Below are 22227 nucleotides of genomic sequence, written 5' to 3' on the forward strand. Positions count from 1 at the left end.
GAGAGGCCTCAAGTAGGAGGATCTGCTAAGTATGCTACGACCACAAAGGAAGTGAGGCAATAGGCTGACACTGATAGGATTCACTGCCCTGCTACATGTATCTCACCACAAGTCCCTGACTTACAAAACACCAGGGGCCCGACATGAGAAGCTGCAGAGCAACTCCACAGCATTTAATGTATACTCTGGTCCAGTAACCAATAACTGTCTCTTCCATGCTGCAAGAATTCAAGAATCAGTAAGTAAACTTTTCTTTTCCCTTCTCTCTTTTCGCCAGATCAGTGGCTATTCTAGGTGTTTTCTTGATCAATTAATTCCCTAATGTAAAGATGCCATGTTGCTGGTGGCTAAATTTACATTTAGTTTCTCATTGCCAATAAGGAAAATGGATAAAGGGAGAACTAGAGGAGAAAAATCACCGCCTTAATTAGGCAATCTAAGGCAGACAGGCAGCTTTTAAAGTAGTACCATATCACCGTCTGTGCTTTTATAACCATATATAAGAAAGCCTTCCTCAGATATCAATGCAAAGAAATAGAGGAAAACAATAGAATGGGAAAGACTAGAGATCTCTTCAAGAAAATTAGAGTTATCAAGTGAACATTTCATGCAAAGATGGCTCAATAAAGGACAGAAATGGTATGGACCTAACAGAAGCAGAAGATATTAAGAAGAGGTGGCAAGAATACACAGAAGAACTATATGAAAAAGATCTGCATGACCCAGATAATCACAATGGTGTGATCACTCACCTAGAACCAGACATCCTGGAATGTGAAGTCAAGTGGGCCTTAGGAAGCATCACTACGAACAAAGTTAGTGGAGGTGATGGAATTCCAGTTGAGCTATTTCAAATCCTGAAAGATGATGCTGTATATGCCAGCAAATTTGGAAAACTCAGCAGTGGCCACAGGACTGGAAAAGGTCAGTTTTCATTCCAATCCCAAAGAAAGGCAATGCCAAAGAATGCTCAAACCGCTGCACAATTACACTCATCTCACACACCAGTAAAGTAATGCTCACAATTCTCCAAGCCAGGCTTCAACAGTATGTGAACTGTGAACAGATGTTCAAGGTGAATTTAGAAAAGACAGAGGAACCAGAGGTCAAATTGTCAACATCCGCAAGATCACCAAAAAATCAACAGAGTGCCAGAAAAACATCTACTTCTGCTTTATTGACTTATGCCAAAGCCCTTGACTGTGTGGATCACAACAAACTGTGGAAAACTCTTAAAGAGGTGGGAATACCAGACCACCTGACCTACCTCCTGAGAAATCTGTATGCAGGTCAGGAAGCAACAGTTAGAAATGGACATGGAATAACAGACTGGTTCCAAATAGGGAAAGGAGTATGTCAAGGCTGTATACTGTCACCTTGCCTATTTAACCTCAGATATGCAGATGACACCACCCTTATGGCAGAAAGCGAAGAACTAAAGAGCCTCTTGATGAAAGAGGAGAGTGGAAAAGTTGGCTTCGAGCCAACTTCAGAAAAGCCAAAGATCATGGCATCTGGTCCCATCACTTCATGGCAAATAGATGGAGAAACAATGGAAACAGTGACAGATTTTATTTTCTCGGGCTCCAAAATCACTGGAGATGGTGACTGTAGCCATGAAGTTAAAAGATGCTTGCTCCTTGGAAGAAAAGCTATGACAAACCTAGACAGCATATTAAAAAGCAGAGACATTACTTTACCAACAAAGCTCCGTCTAGTCAAAGCTTTGGTTTTTCCAGTAGTCATGTATGGATGTGAGAGTTGGACTATAAAGAAAGCTGAGCACCGAAGAATTGATGCTTTTGAACTGTGGTGTTGGAGGAGACTCGAGAGTCCCTTGGACTGCAAGGAGATGCAACCAGTCCATTCTAAAGGAGATCAGTCCTGGGTGTTCATTGGAAGGACTGATGCTGAAGCTGAAACTCCAATACTTTGGCCACCTGATGTGAAGAACTGACTCATCTGAAAAGACCCTGATGCTGGTAAAGACTGAAGGTGGGAGAAGGGGACGACAGAGGATGAGATGGTTGGATGGCATCACTGACGTGATAGACATGAGTTTGAGTAAACCCTGGGAGTTGGTGATGGACAGGGAGGCCTGGTGTGCTGCAGTCCATGGAGTTGCAAAAAGTTGGACACAACTGAGTGACCGAACTGAACTGATGCTACTTATATCATCTTAGATAAAAGCACTTTCATAATTATCTACAGAGGAAACAAGGCATGGAATGAAGTAGAAAGGAGATTTCAGAAAGTCCACCAGGTCCATAGCCCTCTTCTGAAAAACCATCTAGTCTACTGTCTCTAGTTAAGGGAAGTCCCATGGAGTCCATATGATTCAGTTTGATCCTGAACAAAGCTAACAGAAGAAGGCTTGGACAACCATATCAAGTGCAACCTAGCAGCTACTGCAGAAAAGTGAGGAGCTGACTGCATTGGGCTTTTCAGACTCACGTGAAAATGCTACTACAAAGAAACTCAAGAGTCCTAGAAAATGCCATGGTTTGTGGACAAGAACAAACCTATTATTTCTACTCTTCTCACCAACTATACTAACTAAATATTATGATTCGCATTTTGCAGATGAGAAAACTAAGGACAGGTAAAGAAGAATTCTCTGCTCAAGGCTACACAATACATGAGTATCAAGATCCTTCCATGTCTCCAAAGACCTCTACGGCATCTTCCAGCCTCTCTACCTGGTTCTGAAAAGTGATTTCCTTCCCTTGGCCAGTTTTTCAACTTTCCTTTCACCTCTGGAAACAAAGGCTTCTCTAATTCATGGATGAGGCAACTTCCCTGATGTTATTTCATGGGAGTGATGGACCGATAGTGTTTCTCATCCTGTCACATTCGTACTCTCCCTTTTCCAACCCCATCACAATCAATTCCAGTGATCCTTGCCTATGAAGACAACGGCAGCAGTACATGGGAGAGGTGTGTCATAACATAAAACGGTGCTCAGTTTTTGTTTTTTACTGTCTACATTGATGAAAGATCATTTTTCTACTGCTACAGAACAGATAGAATTGTGATTTATAATTCAAAAATTATGTGGCTGAATATTAATACATGTTCAAACATTACCAAAGTGTTTCTCTTTGAAATGCTGACTTTAAGTTCTATGTCAGAAAACAAAACTACAGTCCATATCTTCATAGTCAACTGATAAGATCTGCCTAAGACACCAGACCTACTGTGAGGATATTTTCCTCTGTCAGAAAGCACTCAATACCAAGGATTCCTTCTGCTTCAAAACAGGAAGCATTTTAAATTATTTTAGCTTATATATATGTGTGTATTTATGGATGGATGCTCAGTTCTGTCTGACTTTTTGAGACCTCAGAGACGGCAGCCCGCGAGGCTCCTCTATCCACAGGATTTTCCAGGCAAGAATACTGGAAAGGGTTGCCACTTCCTCCTCCAGGAGATCTTTCCGACTCAGGGATCAAAACTGCATCTCCTATAGTTCCTGCATTGGCAAGCAATCCTTTACCACTGAGGCACCTGGGAAGCCCTTATTTTAGTCTATACATAATTGCATATACTCACCTGCATTAGACTTATTTTAAGGATATCCTTTGTTTGGCCTTTCTTTAAAAGTTATGCAAACAAGATAATTTCAAAATGTGGATTATTATATGTGCAACTGAGTATTTTAAGGATTTAAAAATCAGACCACAGTTTATAATGTGTGTAGCTTTTGGTTTAAACCAACTATGCAACAATATAGAAAGTGGGGGAGCTTCTGATATATGAAATTTCTGACAAGGTCAGTAGGTAAATGCTCATGTGAACTGCATACCTGTGTGCCATCTCTGTTCAACAGCAATGCTTTAACATTATCTGTGTGCCCTTTTAGCTTCATTAGTTTTGCACATGTTCTTGGATCCCATACTCTTAAAACCTGTGAATGTATCATACAATCAATCAAATTTAAATAATAGATGATTTCTATAAATCAAATGGTAACCATTAAGTTCTGTGATGGTAGTACTACTTCAGCCAATAGACAGTGTTCCAGTGTCCAAGGCTCCCAACTTTTTTAAGTGGTAGGAAGCCTCTTTAATGTAAAAAAAAAAAAAAAAAAATGCACAGGCCTCCCTACTCCACCCTCCGCCCCTGGCACCACACACATGACAGTAATTATACAGTTACACCCTTATTTGTTCAAATAAAGCCTTTATTTTTAGCATCCACCAGGCAAAACCACTGTCTATATATTTAGTAATTACAAAGATCAAATTATGTTGGTTTCTTTGTTTTCTAGTGTTAAAATATACCCCTTAAGCTCCCCCTTACCTTCTCAGTGGACCCTGATACAATGATTGTTCCCAGTTGATTCATTGCCAGGCTATAAATGGAATCTTTGTTCCCACTTAAAGAAGAAGCTATTAAGGATAAATAGAGCTAAAGGTTAAAATCATCAGCTGTTTAGTAGCTAGTCAGCACAAACTGCAAGTTTAATTGATTTAGAAAATCTTATCTTTATGAGGACTCTTAAGGAAAAGAAGTTTACCTATTATGGAGATAATTATAAATGATACTATTAAAATTTACATCCCTTCTGGATTTGGGCATACACAAGTGCTCAATAAATATTTACTAAACTGAACTGAACTACCACTTAAAAAGCTATTCACATAAGTAATATATTTTCAAAGATACACGTGTGCCAATAAAAATGAAAACTACAGCAAAACTCACTTTTTACAAGGAAACACAAATCAAAACAAAATATTATTTTCACTGACAAAATCAGTAAAAAACAAGGCAATGTACTTGGTTCTCAAAAAAAAATAGTTGAAATGGCACTCTCAAACATTACCTGTGGAAGGAAATTAGGCACTATGTGGCAAGAACTGCATTCACGCTCTCTGATTCAGAAGTCAATGCCACTGAAGCACATACATAAAACTGTCCACACAGTATGATTCCAACTTTACAACAAGGAGTAAGTGTAAACAAACAGACTGATTGTGAGTAAAGGAATAAATACACAAAGTGTTTAGAAAAGTAACTGCTTCTATTGAATGCTCAATAAATGTTAGCTATTATTATTTCCATAATGATAAAAAGCGTGTTTGATATCCTCTCTAAACAGTTTGAAGTACAATATATTTGTTGCTGAATCTACACCACTAAGCCTCATCTCTGGCCTTGGGACAATCCTCCTTTTTTTGCTTCCTTCCCTCTTGCTAGTGTCTCTTTCAGGCAGGCTTTACATCAGAGAGTTAAATGATGCATCATGACAGCCCCAGCAGGGACCAGCTGCCGAATCCCTGAGGCTGTGGACATTATCACAGAGAACAGGGAAGGATAGTGTTTAAACCTTCACAGATTTCCTGAGAAAAAAGGACAAAATAATATTCGAGAAATTATAAACACCAGTCTCCCAACCTGCTCTTCTTGACACATACTAGATTATATCAGAATTGTTAGCTATGTCAACATGAGTATTACACAGTCATGACAAATTGGATCTGTCATGCAGGGATCCAGATAGTTCAGGCCCACATCTTGAACACATATCTTCTAAGCCAGGCTTAGCTAAAAATATGATCCTCAGAGTCCCTAGGACTGATGCTAAGCTGAAACTCCAATACTTGGGCCACCTCATGCGAAGAGTTGACCCACTGGAAAAGACTCTGATGCTGGGAGGGACTGGGGGCAGGAGGAGAAGGGGACGACAGAGAATGAGATGGCTGAATGGCATCACTCAATGGACATGAGTCTGAGTGAACTCCGGGAGTTGGTGATGGACAGGGAGGCCTGGCGCGCTGTGATTCATGGGGTCGCAAAGAGTCGGACACGACTTGAGCGACTGAACTGAACTGAACTGAAGAGTCCCTACCGACACCAGGTTGAACTTCAAGTCTAACCTGTCTGGGTCTGACTGGGTAAATGAGATCTTAGTTGATAAGGCATCCATGCTATTAACTCGCTGTGAAGGTTTCTGAATTGTCTCTAGAAGCTAGGGTCAGCCTTCCTGCACTCTTCTGGAATTGGCTGGATTCTTAAGGCTGCTCTGAAAGGGTCCTACAGTATTGGCACTAAAAGCCTTCCTTTCCTTCCTTTTTCCTATGTGGTTACTAACTTGAAGGCTGTTAGTATCCAGTAACACTTTTCCTGGGGTAGGAAAAAGGCAACCCACTCAGTATTCTTGCCTGGAAAATCTCATGGACAGAGAAGCCTGGCGGACTCCAAAGGGTCACAGAGGAGTCGACACAACTAAACGGCTAAGCACAACACTTCTAAAAGTCAAGAGTTGCCTACTTTTGGCCAGGTAATCACTACTTTCATCAGTAATATCTGCCTAGAGTGTGACCCTGGGCCAGCCAAAGCTGGAGGATATATTAAGACAAAGCAATAAGACACTTTTGCGCTCTGGAAGCTTATATGTTAGCTAGGCAGCTAACACGCTATGTACAAAAATGGCCAGGTTACACCTGGAGAAGTTACCAGTTTTAGACCACAGTGAGGAGCTAGCTTCTAATCATACTCTTGGGGACTAGAACACTATAGGCAGAACCACTGTCTTGATGCAAACTTATCAAATTTGTTTTCTAAACCATTGTTTATTTATGTCAACTTGGATCACTTTCAGAGAAATTTTTTCAAACACCTTACTTGTGACGGTGTTGTTTGAGGCAGTCAGTGCTGTTAGAGTATTCACATCCCAAAGGAATATTTGTCGGTCCAACCCAGCTGATGCTACGAGTTCCTTATCCTTGGCATACGCTAAGGCCTTTACATAATCCTGTAACAAAACATATATACTATGATCTACTCTGTAGACCACTAAGCAAATGAGCCACATAAAGTACTGAGATCCTATTATTGCACTAAAGACACTGAAAAATGTGGTAGTTGTCTTACCTTATGCGTCCTTAATGTTGACATGCAAAATCCCTTATGTGCATTCCATACTTTTACTGTTGTATCAGAAGAAGCAGATATTACTAGAAGAGGCAAAGAATGAACAAATCCCTTAGTAGTGTGTTTTAACACCATTTTAAAGAATTAACTTAAAAAATTAACATGTCTCAAACTTTCATATATATAAAATGTTCATACATAAAAATATTTGAATATTCATGTATGTTAAATATTTATATATTCCTAATGTTAATTCAAACACCTTAACATTTACATACTCACACAAACACATATGTATCTAAAAGTTCTTTCTAGAACTTTTTATATTTTCTCTCAAATATTTTTTTAAATAAGCAAGACAAACTTTTCAATGTTCCAGCTGAAGGTGCAACTAATTTGACTACAAAAAATTTCTCTAACACAGACTGCAAAACCAAGAAATGGATCTTACCATAAAGAGAACAAAAAGATACTAATCAGGTTAAAAGAAAAATACATATTGCATGAGTCTATTTACATACAGTGACAATACAGGCAAACTAATCAACAGTGCTTAGAAAACATGAGAGCAGTTATTTTGGGACAAGGGACAGAGACTGAATGGGTGGCACAGAGGGATCTGGGTAATCTGTTTCTTGATATGGGTCTTCACCTTGTAAAATTTTATTAAGCTCTACTTTCAGAATATGTGTACTTTTCTGTATGTATGTTTTACTTCAAGAAAAAGTCTTACATAAAAAAGGAAAAAAAAAGAATAAATCAAATTGAATTAAAATCTTCCAGAAGCTCAACAATCCAAAGAAATACTTACATGTTTTCCCATTACAACAGAGTACAATGTCATTCACCCAATCTGTATGGTGTTCCATAGATGCTATATATGGATCTTGCTGAAATTATAAGATAAATCATAAAAATGTCATTTAGTATATTAGAGGATAAAATTTGTGATAAATACATCACAAAAATATGATTATGTTTAGATTCTTCAATTAATGTGACATACTTCTCTAAGGTCTTCGAATTTACAACTGAATTCAGAGTAGAATTTCACCAAATGATTGATGTTTCCATATGGCAAATATAAACAGACGTCTTCTTTCAGAACAGTTTTATTACTGACAAAAGCCTGGTTTCCAGAACAAATGCCCTGAAGTTAGTGAAGGCAACAATTCCTGGGCTGTCTGTGACGCGAGGGCAACAGGAAGGGGTTCACAGATCTAGGGGGTCTGACTCAGCAGTGGTGAGGTTCAGGACAGACAGCGGGGACAGAAAGGAAGCTGCTGAGGGTGGTGAGAAGCCTCGCTGGACGGCAGACGAAGATGCCTACTTCTGCCCTTAGCTTCCTCCTGTTGTTTTTACCTGTGAACTGAACGTTTCCTCACAGTATCTACAGTCCTTCAGAGAAGAAATGGAAGCCAAAAGGGATCACCATTTCAATTCAGTAACTCAAGATTTTTCTACTGCTCTCCCTTGGCTCAATTTCCAGGAGAGGCCTTTTAAAGAAGAGGATTTAGTTACACCCTACATCTAAGACAGGCAAGTTCAAGATGCTTCATGGGCAAGAATAGCTCTCTACAAGTCTATTTGAGAACTGATGCTATACAATCTTATAAAATGAGAACCAGAAAGAGATATCTGAGGGCTGAATAGGCAGCTTTCTAACTCTTCCTGGTTAGTTCCTGTGTTTTCCTTAATTTGTTTGAAATGCTGTATATCTCTAGGAAGGTGACATTCCAATTCAAAAACAGGTTTTGAAAAGCATTTCAGAGCCACAATTTTCTTATTTTCTATGTTTTTTAATATGGGACCTCCACTGTTTACACTGGTCAAAGAATTCAAAACTCACTGGGCCAAAGTCCATTTAAAGAAACTATTTAAACTAGGCAAAGTAGTGGTTCTTTTTCAGATGAACATCAGACTTGCAGAGCTTGCTAAAAGACACAGCCTTTTAACATGACTAAGTCTAACCTCAGGACTTCAAGGTTAGATTGGGCTCTAACTCTCTGTCATGAACTAGTTATTCAACCATGGTTTCTCTTAGCCTGTTTTCCCATCCTAAGGGGAAAGTGGATCATAACATCGGCCTTGAAGGATTACTGTGAGAAACAGTTTGGGAAACTGCTCTGGTACAAAGACAGGAGTTCAAGAAATGCTCCTCCTTCTTCCTGGAATCTTCCTTTCTATGTTATTTATAATATAGGTATTCACACAAAATACAAAAAGAGCTCCTTTCCATCTGACTGGGGATTTATCTTTACATATCATTAAGTCCTGTTTCCTGTTTTCATATTTTTACATCAACTTTATACTATATAATAAGACCCTATGGGTCTTGTGGGTACAATAACCAATTTTTTTTTTTTTTGGCTGTACTGTCAGCATGAAAGATCTTAGTTCCCCTAACTGGGAATTGAATCCCCCTTACACACACATTGGGAGTGTGGCATTTTAACCATTGGATGGCCAGGGAAATCCCTACCCTAATCACTTTTAAATGAAGAAAACAAATATTTGTTCAAGGTTAATTATAAATGTAAAAGCATATTCAATTTTTTTTTTAGTAGCACTGAAAAGGGATGCTAAGAAAGCTTTTTGGGAACATATTTAAAACAGAAAAATAAATTGCTGAAAAAAATTCCCCTACCAGAAAAATCTCAGCTCCTTTGCAGCAAAGAGCTGTTATCACAAACCTAGTTTATGGAGTCCTTGCCTTAGCTAAAACGCTTCTAAAACTCCCATGGGGTGTTTTTCTCAGAGGCTTACTGAATTCTGGTTGCAATGTCTTTATTTATAGAGTGTACCAAATAACTGAGTGCTCAAAGAGATTAAATCTGAAACTGTGAAAGACACCATATTAGACAGATCAAAATTTACTGAGCATAGATTTAAAATATAAACTCAATCCTTTACCTTGTGCTGATTGACACTCCATATTCTTATGATGGAGTCTCGACCGGCCGTGAAAAGTCTGTTAAGTGCTGGGTCCAGCTGCAGGGCATTGACCCCATTTCGGTTGTACTTCTCCACTTCATCTCGAATAACATAGGAAACCTGACAAATACATCAAGATTGGCTGTTTATGAAGTTACAAAATATGTGATAATAAAATGCAGCCTTCTAGTGGCCAATCTGAAATTCAAATTTCGAATATAAAACTATTTCTCAATTCGATAAAATTTTTATTTTACTCTATAGAGATTGAGGGCTCCCCCAGACGCTCAGCAGAAAAGAATCCTCCTGCAATGCTGGAGATGTGGGTTCAATCCCTGGGTTGGGAAGATCCCCTGGAAAAGGATATGGCAACCCACTCCAGAATAGAGGGTACAGCCCATGGGGTCTCAAAGAGTCGGACACAACTTGACAACTAAACGACAACATAGAGACTGAAGGGCTGAGCAGAGAAGAGTGACATTAGTCTAGACCAAGATAAGCAAGTCTGAGGCTAAATACTGCAAATGCCTCCTAACTTGACTCCTTTCCTACCCTTGTTTGTCTTTGATCCATTTTCCACAAAGCAGCTGGATGAATCTTTTTTATATATAATTAAATTTATTTATTTTAATTGAAGGTAATTGCTTTACTGTATGGTGTTGGTTTCTGCCAAACCTCAACATGAAGCAGCCGGGCATACCTATGTCCCCTCGCTCAAGAACCTCCCTCCCCATCCCATCCCACTAGGCTGTTACAGAGCCCCAGTTTGAGCTCCCTGAGTGATACAGCAAATTCCCGTTGGCTATCTATTTTACATATGGTAACTAGTTGAATCTTTAAAACATGTAAACAGAAATGTATTTTTAAAAAATGTAAATATTTTCCGTTCAGAAACCTCTTTGGGTACTCACTCCACTAGACTCAGGAGTAAGTCTGAACTCCTCAAGCACCTCTCCAGCCCTCGCCCTTGCTCACCACCCCCACTTCCCACACACACTGTTCCTCCAGACGGGCACACGTGCTTGTCCCCTCTGTCAACAAGCTCTTCCTCCCACTGTCAGGCTGACTACAATTGCAATCTTTAGATTTCTGTTGAAATGATGCTTCCTCAAAAAGGCCTTCTCTGACCTGATAAGCAAAATAAGGTTTTTCTCTCCATTAACACACTAAACTTTTTCCTTCAGACCACTTTCCCCTACTTTATTATTGTTGGCAACAATAACACTCTGTCTGCTCCACGAGAAAACCCAAGAGAACCAATCAAAAGCCATTACAATTAAGAAAAACTCAACAAATTGGGTGACAGCCAAGAGCAAAACTTTTGTATTTGAATGAAATAACCAGTAAGGGATTAAAGGGGCAGGGAACTTCATTTACAACAGCAACAAAAATATATATCTAGAAATTCATTTTGCAAAGAAGATACATGCTGTGCTGTGCTTAGTAGTGTCCGACTCTTTGCGACCCCAAGGACTGTAGCCTGTCAGACTCCTCTGTCCATGGACTTCTCCAGGCCAGAATACTGGAGTGGGTTGCCATGCCCTCCTCCAGGGGATCTTTCCAACCCAGGCATCAAACCCAGGTCTCCTGCATTGCAGGCGGATTCCTTACTGTCCAAGCCACCAGGGAGGCCCAGTCCACAGGATAAGGTACATGAAAGAAACACCTGAATAAAAGAGGCATGCCGTACTGTAGCACAGGGAGATTCAAAATAACGATTTTTTCCCAACTTTGTGACTTTAACCTGATTGTGGTCAGAGTTCATTGGATTTTTTTCCTAGAAGCTGACAAAAATATCACTATATAGTACAATGTCTTCTTGAGGGGCTGACCCTGTCACTTTTTAAAATGAAAATATACTCTTTAAAGATCTTAAAAGGTATTACAAAGCGACCAGAATTACAAAGGAAGACCACAATACGATATTAAAGGATCAATGGAATAAAACAAAATTCAGAAACACATTTTCCCAATATACATTTTTAATTTTGATAAAAATAGATTTTGAATCAATGAGGGCAAATTATTTAATAAATTATCTAGGAACATCTATTGGGAAAAATAATATCCTTTTTCTAAATCTTAAACCAAAATGAATTTTCATAAGGACTAAAGATTGAAATTTAATAATCTAATCATGAAAATACTTTAGAAAGATGGTACTCTTTGCAAAAGAAAAGAGGAACACTGATCCAAGCCAAACTACAAGCCAAAACTTACTGTACATACAAATGTTCACAGCAGCATTAAATGCAATAGCCAACAAATGGAAATAACCCAAATGCTCATCAACTGACAAAGGATAAACAAAATGTGGTATGTCTACACAATGCAATATTACTTAACCATAAAAAAGGAGTGAAGTACTGAAATATGTTATGACACAGATGAATCTTAAAACATTATGCTAAGGCCAGAAATTCTATGAACTTATTTACATGAAATGTCCAGAAGAGGTTCCATAAATCCACAGAGACAGAAAGGAGATTAATGGTTTCCAGGGGCTTGGACAAGAGGAGACTGGGGAATGACTACTATTGGGTACAGGGTTTCTTTTTCAGGATGAAGGTGTTCTGGAATTAAGTGATCAATTTACTTTATGAATACATTAAGAATCAGTGAGTTGTATACTTTAGAAGGTAAATTTATGTGAATTTTATCTTACTAAAGCTGTTATTTAAAACAAAAGGAAGTTCTGAGTGTCAAAAATTAACAGGAGCAAAGTTACAAGGCAAACACTTAACTGAGGGAAAAATGAATACAAAAGACAAAAGTTTACTCTTGACAACATACAAAGATTCCTTAGATAACAATAAGAAAAAGTCAGACTCTCCACGAAAAAGAGTAAGGAAGGTCACTAAGAGGAAATTTTTTAAAAAGCAAAGAAAATAGCCAACAAACGAAAGTAATGAAAGCTGTGAAATGGGTCCGGGTTGTATATGCAAAGACAATGAAGATGTCCTAACCCAGGCTTTTGGGTGCAAGTAACTGTAACTGAAATCTACTCCAACCAGCTTACTTTTTTTTTTTTTTAAAGGAGAATTCAAGATGAATTTAACAACGATATCTAACAGAGCCCAAGGGCAGGAAATACAGTCATGATTCATAAGAGACATTTTAAAAATAAAATCATGGCACTTCTCTACTGAAGCTTTTCACTGAACTTAAAGTCAAGTCCAAATTCCTCACATGCTTTGGTTCTACCCTGTATCTTCACACTCACCTCAAACTATAAGTCCCCCTACGCTCTTGCACAACAGTCACACCAAATTCCTTCCTGTTCCTCAAACACATCAAGCTCTTTCTCATCCTAGGGCCTTCAAATTTACTTTTACATGTGCCAAGATTTCTCATGTCTCATTTCTCATGTCCAAAACAACACTATTCTCCCAGCTTTTACCTTGTCTGGCTCACGCTTCACTCGCCAGGTCTCAGCAGAAAAGCTGCTGTTGTTTAGTCTCTCAGTCATATGCGACCCCATGGACTACAGCCTTCCAGGCTTCTCTGTCCACGGGATTTCCCAGGCAAGAATACTGGAGTGGGCTGCCATTTCCTTCTCCAGGGGATCTTCCCAACCCAGGGATTGAACCCAGTTCTCCTGCATTGCAGGTGGATTCTTTTATCACTGAGTCACCAGGGAAGCCCTCCCAGAAAAGTAATCTCTAAAAGGCCTTCCTTGATTTCCTTCCCCTATCACTTCCTCTACTTCTGCAGTTCTTACCATGCTGCATATTTGTAATTTTTGCCATATCTTCTCCATTAGAAAAAAAGCTACAAGAGGGCAAGGAACTTGTCTACCTTGTTTCTCCCATCACTGTACCCTTATTATAGTATTTGGCATATAAAAGGCATTTCACCAATGTTTGCTGCATGAATTAGATATTGAAAAACCATCAGGAAGCAAGTTGGCTTCAATGTGAATGTCAGTCTCTCCTGACGTGTCTTTCTCTGGGGCCTCAAGGCCCCTCACTTCTCTTTCTCAGTACACTTCCTTTAATGGAGATGGAAGAACATGCATGGATTTTTATTTTCAGATTTCTGGGAGACGATCTGATCGGTCCAGCGGGAAAGACTCAGAGAATAACACCATGGCTGTCAGGTCCTCATCCCAGATGGAAAGGAATTCTTAGCAAAACAAGTCTGGGCCAACCTCTTTAAGGGCATCTATTATAGATGTGTCATTAAAAACAGTGAAGAACTAGAAGTATCCTAGTTGGATAAATTCTGGCACACACATCTATAAAAGTGAACACTATTTAATCATTAAAAACAGTGGTGCAACTCTAGACTGACACACGAAGAAAACCATGATATACTTAAGTGACACAAGCATGGCCCAACATATTAGTGTATAATAATCATTATTGTAAAAATGTTGCAGAATATTTACTATATGTTTATATACAAACACACACGTTTAGAAGGCTATACATATATAAAACTACCAGTAGTTACTTCTGAGAGATGGAACTACTGTGACTGTCATTCACTCATGCCTTTTTAATTTAGTATGAATGTTTTGTAACAGGCATATATTACTTAGTTTTTGAATTTATAACAATTCTTATCCAACTAATTCTGTATTCAGAAAATCAAATAATACTGAAAGACAATAATGAAAAACCATCTCCCCGTTGCTTGGGTACAACTCCCCACACCCAGTCTTAATACTCAGAGGTAATTAATTTCAACTCTTGGTTGTTTCTGTTAGATAGCTACTGCCATTCTTGAAATACTGTGCTTATCCTACAACTTTCTGACTTATCCATTTTAGACACTGCCTATTTACTCAAGCTATGGTAGATCAGGATGTAGCTCTGGGACTTCCCCCAATACTTCTTCCTTCTCCTCTTGCAATATAGATAGATCTACCACTATTTTGAGTGGAATAAATAATCAGTGCGACACTGTTGGACTGTAACTGATGTCTACTGACTAGCCAAGTACTAAATTATAAATACATTTCCTTCCTCAGAGAGTTCTTCCTTTTCCCTAGAGTTCTTCCTTTCCTTCAATGGTTTCCACTACTTTAACTTCAATTTTCTTTAACTGCTGCACCATATGACAGTCCAGCAAGAACCCACCCCTGACACCCTTTCCCAGAAGGCTTCCCCCACCCCTCCCCACATTCTCGCTTCAATCTGGCCTGGCTGCCCCTTCAGTCTGCTGATACAGTTGTCCCCTCCAGTGCTTCCCTTTACTGCTTTTCTGAGTTAGAGTCACTGTTTCCTGAATTCCAGTGTTTCCTTTCCTTGTTCACCTTCCCAGAAGTGCATCCCCAGGACCTTAAGAAAATAACACAGAAGAAGGTACATGGGAGGCGACTTAGCTGTTGAATGTCTGGAAAGGTCCTTACTTTTACACTTGATTTGGCAGGATAAAGAAGTCCACATAGGAAAAAGTCAGCCGTCGAAGCTGAAGAGAAGTTGAAGCTGCTCTCTCTCCTCTAGCATCTAGTGCCGCCACTGAAGCCAGCGCCACTGTCTGATTCAACTTTAAGGTGATCTCATGTTCATTCTCTTCCTCTAGCGTCCAGTGCCGCCACTGAAGCCAGCGCCACTGTATGACTCAACCTTAAGGTGGTCTCATGTTCATTCTCTTCCTCTAGCGTCCAGCGCTGCCACTGAAGTCAGCGCCACTGTCTGACTCACCTTTAAGGTGGTCTCATGTTCATTCTCTTCGGTACCGCAACCTGAACACTCCAAGATGTTAGGGTCTTCTCTTTTTACTTGGTGGCATGTTATTTTTTTTTTTAATCATGATGATTTTTGGTCCTTTTATCATTAATTTTGCTATGCACTTTAAAAACCCTTTCAATCTAGACACTGAGCTCTAGGGAATCTTCTTATATAAATTTACCAATAACTATCTCTGTTTTCTTTGCTCCTTAAACTTCATCAGTCAGGTGTTGTGAACTTTGAAACTGACCGTTCATCTTTTATGCATCCTATATTATCTGTCTTTTTACTTACTTTTGTAAGATTTCCTTTACTATTTCATAACTCTGCTATTAAAATTTTAGTATGAAAGACAAAATAGAGACAGTATCTTCAATAAGGAAATGACTAGATCAACTACGGTCCATCCATTCCATGTAGTCATTAAAGAAAGAACTACAAACAATGATATGTAAAACTTGTTGTTAAAGACAAAAAACATTGGCAGCATACAGAAGAAAAACAGGTTTCACGTCTTCCAACAAATACTGATTTAAGCATCCATCCAGCTGCCAGGCTCTATTCTAAAGGATAGAGTAGTTAGGATATAGTAGTGAGATACAGTACTGAGCACAGAAGCCCTGCTGGAGCTTTCATTCTAATGGTGAAAGAACATTCTATGAGAGAAATAATGTTTCAGCAAGTTAAGTGAGGCTTTTTTCTTCTCAGGATATAGGCAAGCTTTGCAGGCAGAAGAGATGGAAGTAAAAGAAAAAGAAAAGTAGAAAACTGTGGAGACAGAAGCAATAAATGAGTGAATGAAGTCCCAGAAAAACTTCATTTAGGCAAAGTCAAGAGTACAGGCAAAAGCAGAGAAGATGAGTACTCATGTCTGTCTCGATTGACTCAAAAAAAAAGAAAGAAAAAAAAAAAAAGGAAGGAGATTTTAAAACTCTACAAGGGATGGGAGGCCAGCCCTTCAGTGGGAAGTATGTATTTGGAAGAGAGAATTAAAGGGACTCTGACAGGGAGAAAAATAACAGGGTATTCCCACAGCAGCAATCTCCAGGTAGGTTACACTAGGAAAGCCTGCTTCCAAGCTCATTCAGTGGCTGAATTCAGCTCCCTGGAGATGTAGGCTGGAGGGCCCTGTTTCCTTGCTGGCTTTTAGCCAGGGATCCACGCTTGCTCCTGGAGGCTGCCTGTAACCTTTCTCATGCTTTTTATGTGCCGCCTCCGGCAACAGAAGGGCCCTCTCACACCTCATCTCTCTTTGACTTCTGCCTCCAGCAAAGAAAGTTCTCTGCTTTTTAAGGGTTCACATGATTAGATTGGGCCCACTGGGATAATCCAGGATAATCCTCCTATTTTAAGGTCTGTAACCTTAATTACATTTGCAAAATCCTTTTTATCATGTAACCATAACATATTCCCAAATTCCAGGGATTAGAGCATGGGCATTTTTTTTGGGGGGGGGGGGATTCTGTTTCTATAGTAACTGAACAATTTTTTTGCATGAAAATAAATGTGGACATATTACAGAATGAGTACTAAATCACAATATTTTTAAGAAAAGAAAGACCTAAAAGCATTTCAGGCTCATAAAGAGGACACTCTGGGCTATTCCCCAGGCTTTCCCGAGGTGTCACTAACTCATTTCTACTTGCATGTCTCACAGACACCTTTAATCGATGCATGTTTCAAATTGAGCTCCTCACAGTCCTCTCCAAAGGAGCTTTTCCTGTGTCTTCCTCACTGATGAAGTTAATGGCAACTCTGTTCTTCCCGCTGCTCAGGCACAAAACCTTAGTGCCAGCCTTACTTCCACTTCTCTCATCTCACATCCTGCCAGCAAGTCTTGTCATCCAGAATTCAACCACTTCTCATCATCTGGGGTGGAGCCACTATCACACAGCACCTGGATAATCTTAAATAGCTACTGATTTCTCCCCTCCACCCTTGTTCACTGGCAGTCAGATAATCGTAAGAAAACACACTTCTTCTGCTATAAATCCACCAACTGCTTCCTACCTCACCTAAGAGTAAAAGTCAAAGCCCCGACGATGGCCTGAAGTTCTCTACATGACCAGGCCTCTCTGATTTTGGCTCCAACTCCTCTTCTCCTTTTTCACTCCATGGCACTCACAATGGCAACTTTATTATTCTGCAAATAGGCCAGCTACTTTCCTACCTTAGGACCTATGCATTTGATATTCTCACTGGAATGCCCTTCTCCCAGGTGGCAAATCTCATTTCCTTCAGATAGTTACACACAAGTTAGCTTCTCAGTAAGGCTTTCTCTGACCACCACAAACAAAATTTCACGTCCGCTTCTCTGCTGCTTTTCACTACCTAACCATTTTTGACATTCAAAGATTATTTTCCCCTCAACATAATATTGTGAAAAATTTAGAGCATATATAAAAGTTGAAGGAATTACACAGCAAACATCGATATACCATCACAGACATATATTACAATTAACGTATTCTATATTTGCTTTATTTTGTACCCAGCCATCCATTTGACACGTTATTTTTCGATAGCTTTCACATTAAGTTGCACCATCATCAATAACAATTCTTCCTAAATGTCTATCATCGACCAGAGTTCATTTTTCATTTATGGCTCCTTTTTTGAAGGTAAAAGTTACAGGCAGTGAAATGTACAAACCTTAAGTATACAAAAACCTTAAGTATACAAGTATACTTCTGACAAATTAATACACCTGTGTAGTACAAAACCCTACCAAGATATACATATCACCACCCTAGAAAGTTCCCTCATCCTTTTCTCAACCTCGACACCCAACTCCCAGACAATCTAGAGCTGACTTTTTTCACAAGAGATTAGTTTTGCTTGTTCAACACCTTATAAATGGAACCACACAGCTCTTTAGCTTAAGGCTACTTCCAGCTCTCAGGCTAAATCTGGCCAAAAAACTGGCCGAATATGAATAATTCTTACATGTGTTTTTCCTGTTCAATCTTGTGGACCATGACTTTCTGCTTGTATCTATGTTTCAAGAGTGTTGATTTTAAAAAGTATTCTAAAAATCAGTCTTGCAAATAAAAATAGGACAGTTTCTTGCCTAACTTCTAGTCATAAGTTAGTAAAACGCTCCTACAGAGGTTAGCAAAAAACCACCTAAGGGCCAAATCCAGGCCAAAGCCTGTTTTGTAAACAAAGTTTTCTTGGAACACAGCCATACCTTCTCCTCTGGGTAGTGTTCTATTGCTATTTTCATGTTATAACGGCAGAGTTGAGTGGTTATGACATCTGCATATTTTAGGCCTACAAAGCCTAAAATATTAATATCCGTCTCTTTACAGAAAAAGTCTACTGACTCCTGTTCTACTGGATGTCATTCTGGCACTGAAATTTTTATTACCTATCCTATATAAAAAGTAACTCACCTTGGACATATGGCTAACTTATAAGGGTCTTTCCTTGAGAAACTAGAATTTACCATCATTCTACAACATTAAGAAAGTCTCAAAAATTAAACAACCCAGAATTGGGGTTCAGAATCCGGTGTAAAGATAATGCTGAGCTCTTACTAGGTCTAGCATAACTAAATATTTGACAGGGAAAGGGGGTTAGTATTGGTAGAAAAGACATTTGTTGGTTGCCTCTCTATCCCCTGCTTCTTTTCAATGTTTTCCTCAAGATAAGCGAAACTTAGGAGAAACTGCAGGGAGTATTTAAGAGATTTTCTGTTCCATGGACAGGATGGTGAAAGGACATGAAGTCCAGGACAGGAGTGGCCACCATGCCACCAAAAGAGAAGGCCTAGATCTAGGAGTTTGGAAATAGTAAAGACAGTGAGTAGGTGGGCCTGGGTGCTCAGTTGTGCCGACTCTTTGGAACCCCATGGAGGTCACCAGGCTCCTCTGTCCATGGGATTTTCTAGGCAAGAGTAGTTGCCTACAGGAGTAGGTTGCCATTTCCTCCTCCAGGGAATTTTTCTAACCCAGGGATCGAACCCACGTCTTCTGCATTGGCATGTGGATTCTCTACCACTCAGCCACCTGGAAAACCCCAACTTGTAGGCAGTCTAAGGTTAAAGCTGATTTTACATCACTTCTCAGGGTAGAGTCACAGAGAGCCTACTGGTTCAAGATTTCCATGAAACTAGCACCACCTTTGGTTCCTCTGCCTTTTCTAAAACCTGCTTGAACATCTGGAAGTTCACGGTTCACATATTGCTGAAGCCTGGCTTGGAGAATTTTGAGCATGACTTTACTAGCGTGTGAGATGAGTGCAATTGTGCGGTAGTTTGAGCATTCTTTGGCATTGCCTTTCTTTGGGATTGGAATGAAGACTGACCTTTTCCAGTCCTGTGGCCACTGCTGAGTTTTCCAAATTTGCTGGCATATTGAGTGCAGCACTTTCACAGCATCGTCTTTCAGGATTTGAAATAGCTCAACTGGAATTCCATCACCTCCACTAACTTTGTTCGTAGTGATGCTCTCTAAGGCCCACCTGACTTCACATTCGCAGATGTCTGGTTCCAGGTGAGTGATCATGCCATTGTGATTATCTTGGTCGTGAAGATCTTTTTTGTACAGTTCTTCTGTGTATTCTTGCCACCTCTTCTTAATATCTTCTGCTTCTGTTAGGTCCATACCATTTCTGTCCTTTATTAAGCCCATCTTTGCATGAAATGTTCCCTTGATATCGCTAATTTTCTTGAAAAGATCTCTTGTTTTTCCTATTCTGTTGTTTTCCTCTATTTCCCTGCACTGATCGCTGAGGAAGGCTTTCTTATCTCTCCTAGCTATTCTTTGGAACTCTGCATTCAGATGCTTGTATCCTTCCTTTTCTCCTTTGCTTTTCGCTTCTCTTCTTTTCACAGCTACCTGCAAGGCCTCCTCAGACAGCCATTTTGCTTTTTCGCATTTCTTTTCCATGGGGATGGTCTTGGTCCCTGTCTCCTGTACAATGTCACGAACCTCCGTCCAAAGCTCATCAGGCACTCTTATCTATCAGATCTAGTCCCTTAAATCTATTTCCCACTTCCACTGTATAATCATAAGGGATTTGATTTAGGTCATATCTGAATGGTCTAGTGGTTTGCCCTACTTTCTTCAATTTAAGTCTGAATTTGGCAATAAGGAGTTCATGATCTGAGCCACAGTCAGCTCCTGGTCTTGTTTTTGCTAACTGTATAGAGCTTCTCCATCTTTGGCTGCAAAGAATATAATCAATCTGATTTCAGTGTTGACCATCTGGTGATGTCCATGTGTAGAGTCTTCTCTTGTGTTGTTGGAAGAGGGTGTTTGCTATGACCAGTACGTTCTCTTGGCAAAACTCTATTAGCCTTTGCCTTGCTTCATTTCGTGCTCCAAGGCCAAAACTGCCTGTTACTCCAGAAAAACATCTATTTCTGCTTCACTGACTATGCCAAAGCCTTTGACTGTGTGGATCACAATAAACTGTGGAACATTCTGAAAGAGATGGGAATACCAGACCACCTGACCTGCCTCTTGAGAAACCTGTATGCAGGTCAGGAAGCAACAGTTAGAACTGGACATGGAACAACAGACTGGTTCCAAATAGGAAAAGGAGTACGTCAAGGTTGTATATTGTCACCCTGCTTATTTAATTTATATGCAGAGTACATCATGAGGAACGCTGGGCTGGAAGAAGCACAAGCTGGAATCAAGATTGCTGGGAGAAATATTAATAACCTCAGATACGCAGATGACACCACCCTTATGGCAGAAAGTGAAGAGGAACTCAAAAGCCTCTTGATGAAAGTGAAAGAGGAGAGTGAAAAGTTTGGCTTGAAGCTCAACATTCAGAAAATGAAGATCATGGCATCTGGTCCCATCACTTCATGGGAAATAGATGGGGAAACAGTGGAAACAGTGTCAGACTTTATTTTTTTGGGCTCCAAAATCAGATGCTGACTGCAGCCAGGAAATTAAAAGACGCTTGCTCCTTGGAAGGAAAGTTATGACCAACCTAGATAGCATATTAAAAAGCAGAGACATTACTTTGCCAACCAAGGTCTGTCTAGTCAAGGCTATGGTTTTTCCCGTGGTCATGTATAGATGTGAGAGTTGGACTGTGAAGAAAGCTGATCGCCAAAGAATTGATGCTTTTGAACTATGGTGCTGGAGAAGACTCTTGAGAGTCCCTTGGACTGCAAGGAGGTCAAACCAGTCCATTCTAAAGGAGATCAATCCTGGGTGTTCATTGGAAGGACTGATGCTAAAGCTGAAACTCCAATACTTTGGCCACCTAATGTGACGAGTTTACTCACTGGAAAAGAGTCTGATGCTGGGAGGGATTGGGGGTGGGAGGAGACAGGGACGACAGAGAATGAGATAGCTGGATGGCATCACCGACTCGATGGACATGAATTTGAGTGAGCTCAGGGAGTTGGTGATGGACAGGGAGGTCTGGCGTGCTGTGATTCATGGGGTCGCAAAGAGTCGGACACGACTGAGGGACTGAACTGAACTGAGCACCACCTCTTAAGTTATCATTTACATAAGTCAAGACATAAGTTTATTATGTGAACCTGGTTATGTTGGATTGGGGCTCATATCCAACCAAAAAAAAAATCCTCTGGTTATGAAAGACCCAGTATTTATATTCTTGAACCAACAATGAGTACTAGGGCATGGTTACTACTCCTGTACCAGGAACACTGGTGACTTTTGTTGAACCTCATGCCAAGAGTTCTAAAGCAAATAAGGAAAGAGCCACAAGGGAAGATGGAGACAGACAGCCAACCAATAGACCC

At 39.8% G+C, this 22227-nt stretch overlaps 1 protein-coding gene and 1 long non-coding RNA gene across 3 annotated transcripts in view; one reads left to right on the forward strand and one right to left on the reverse strand.

Moving 5' to 3' along the window:
* WDR48 (WD repeat domain 48) overlaps positions 1-22227 on the reverse strand; it is a 52159-nt gene that overhangs the window by 26212 nt on the left and 3720 nt on the right. For both annotated transcript variants that reach the window (XM_055414604.2, XM_088831799.1), the window contains 6 exons: positions 9793-9933; positions 7691-7769; positions 6880-6962; positions 6631-6760; positions 4303-4391; positions 3806-3907 (listed from right to left, as the gene is read on the reverse strand). In XM_055414604.2, the coding sequence (XP_055270579.1) occupies positions 3806-3907; positions 4303-4391; positions 6631-6760; positions 6880-6962; positions 7691-7769; positions 9793-9933 (624 nt within the window). The remainder of the gene's footprint in view (positions 1-3805; positions 3908-4302; positions 4392-6630; positions 6761-6879; positions 6963-7690; positions 7770-9792; positions 9934-22227) is intronic.
* LOC148774060 (uncharacterized) lies at positions 124-21199 on the forward strand. Its single transcript, XR_016036235.1, has 3 exons — positions 124-238; positions 15190-15313; positions 21090-21199. It is a non-coding gene; the product is annotated as an uncharacterized LOC148774060 (long non-coding RNA).

The sequence above is a fragment of the Moschus berezovskii genome, chromosome 24 (assembly GCF_049115385.1).
Source record: "Moschus berezovskii isolate FMDL1 chromosome 24, NW_MosBer_1.0, whole genome shotgun sequence".
NCBI classification, from domain to species: Eukaryota; Metazoa; Chordata; class Mammalia; order Artiodactyla; family Moschidae; genus Moschus; species Moschus berezovskii.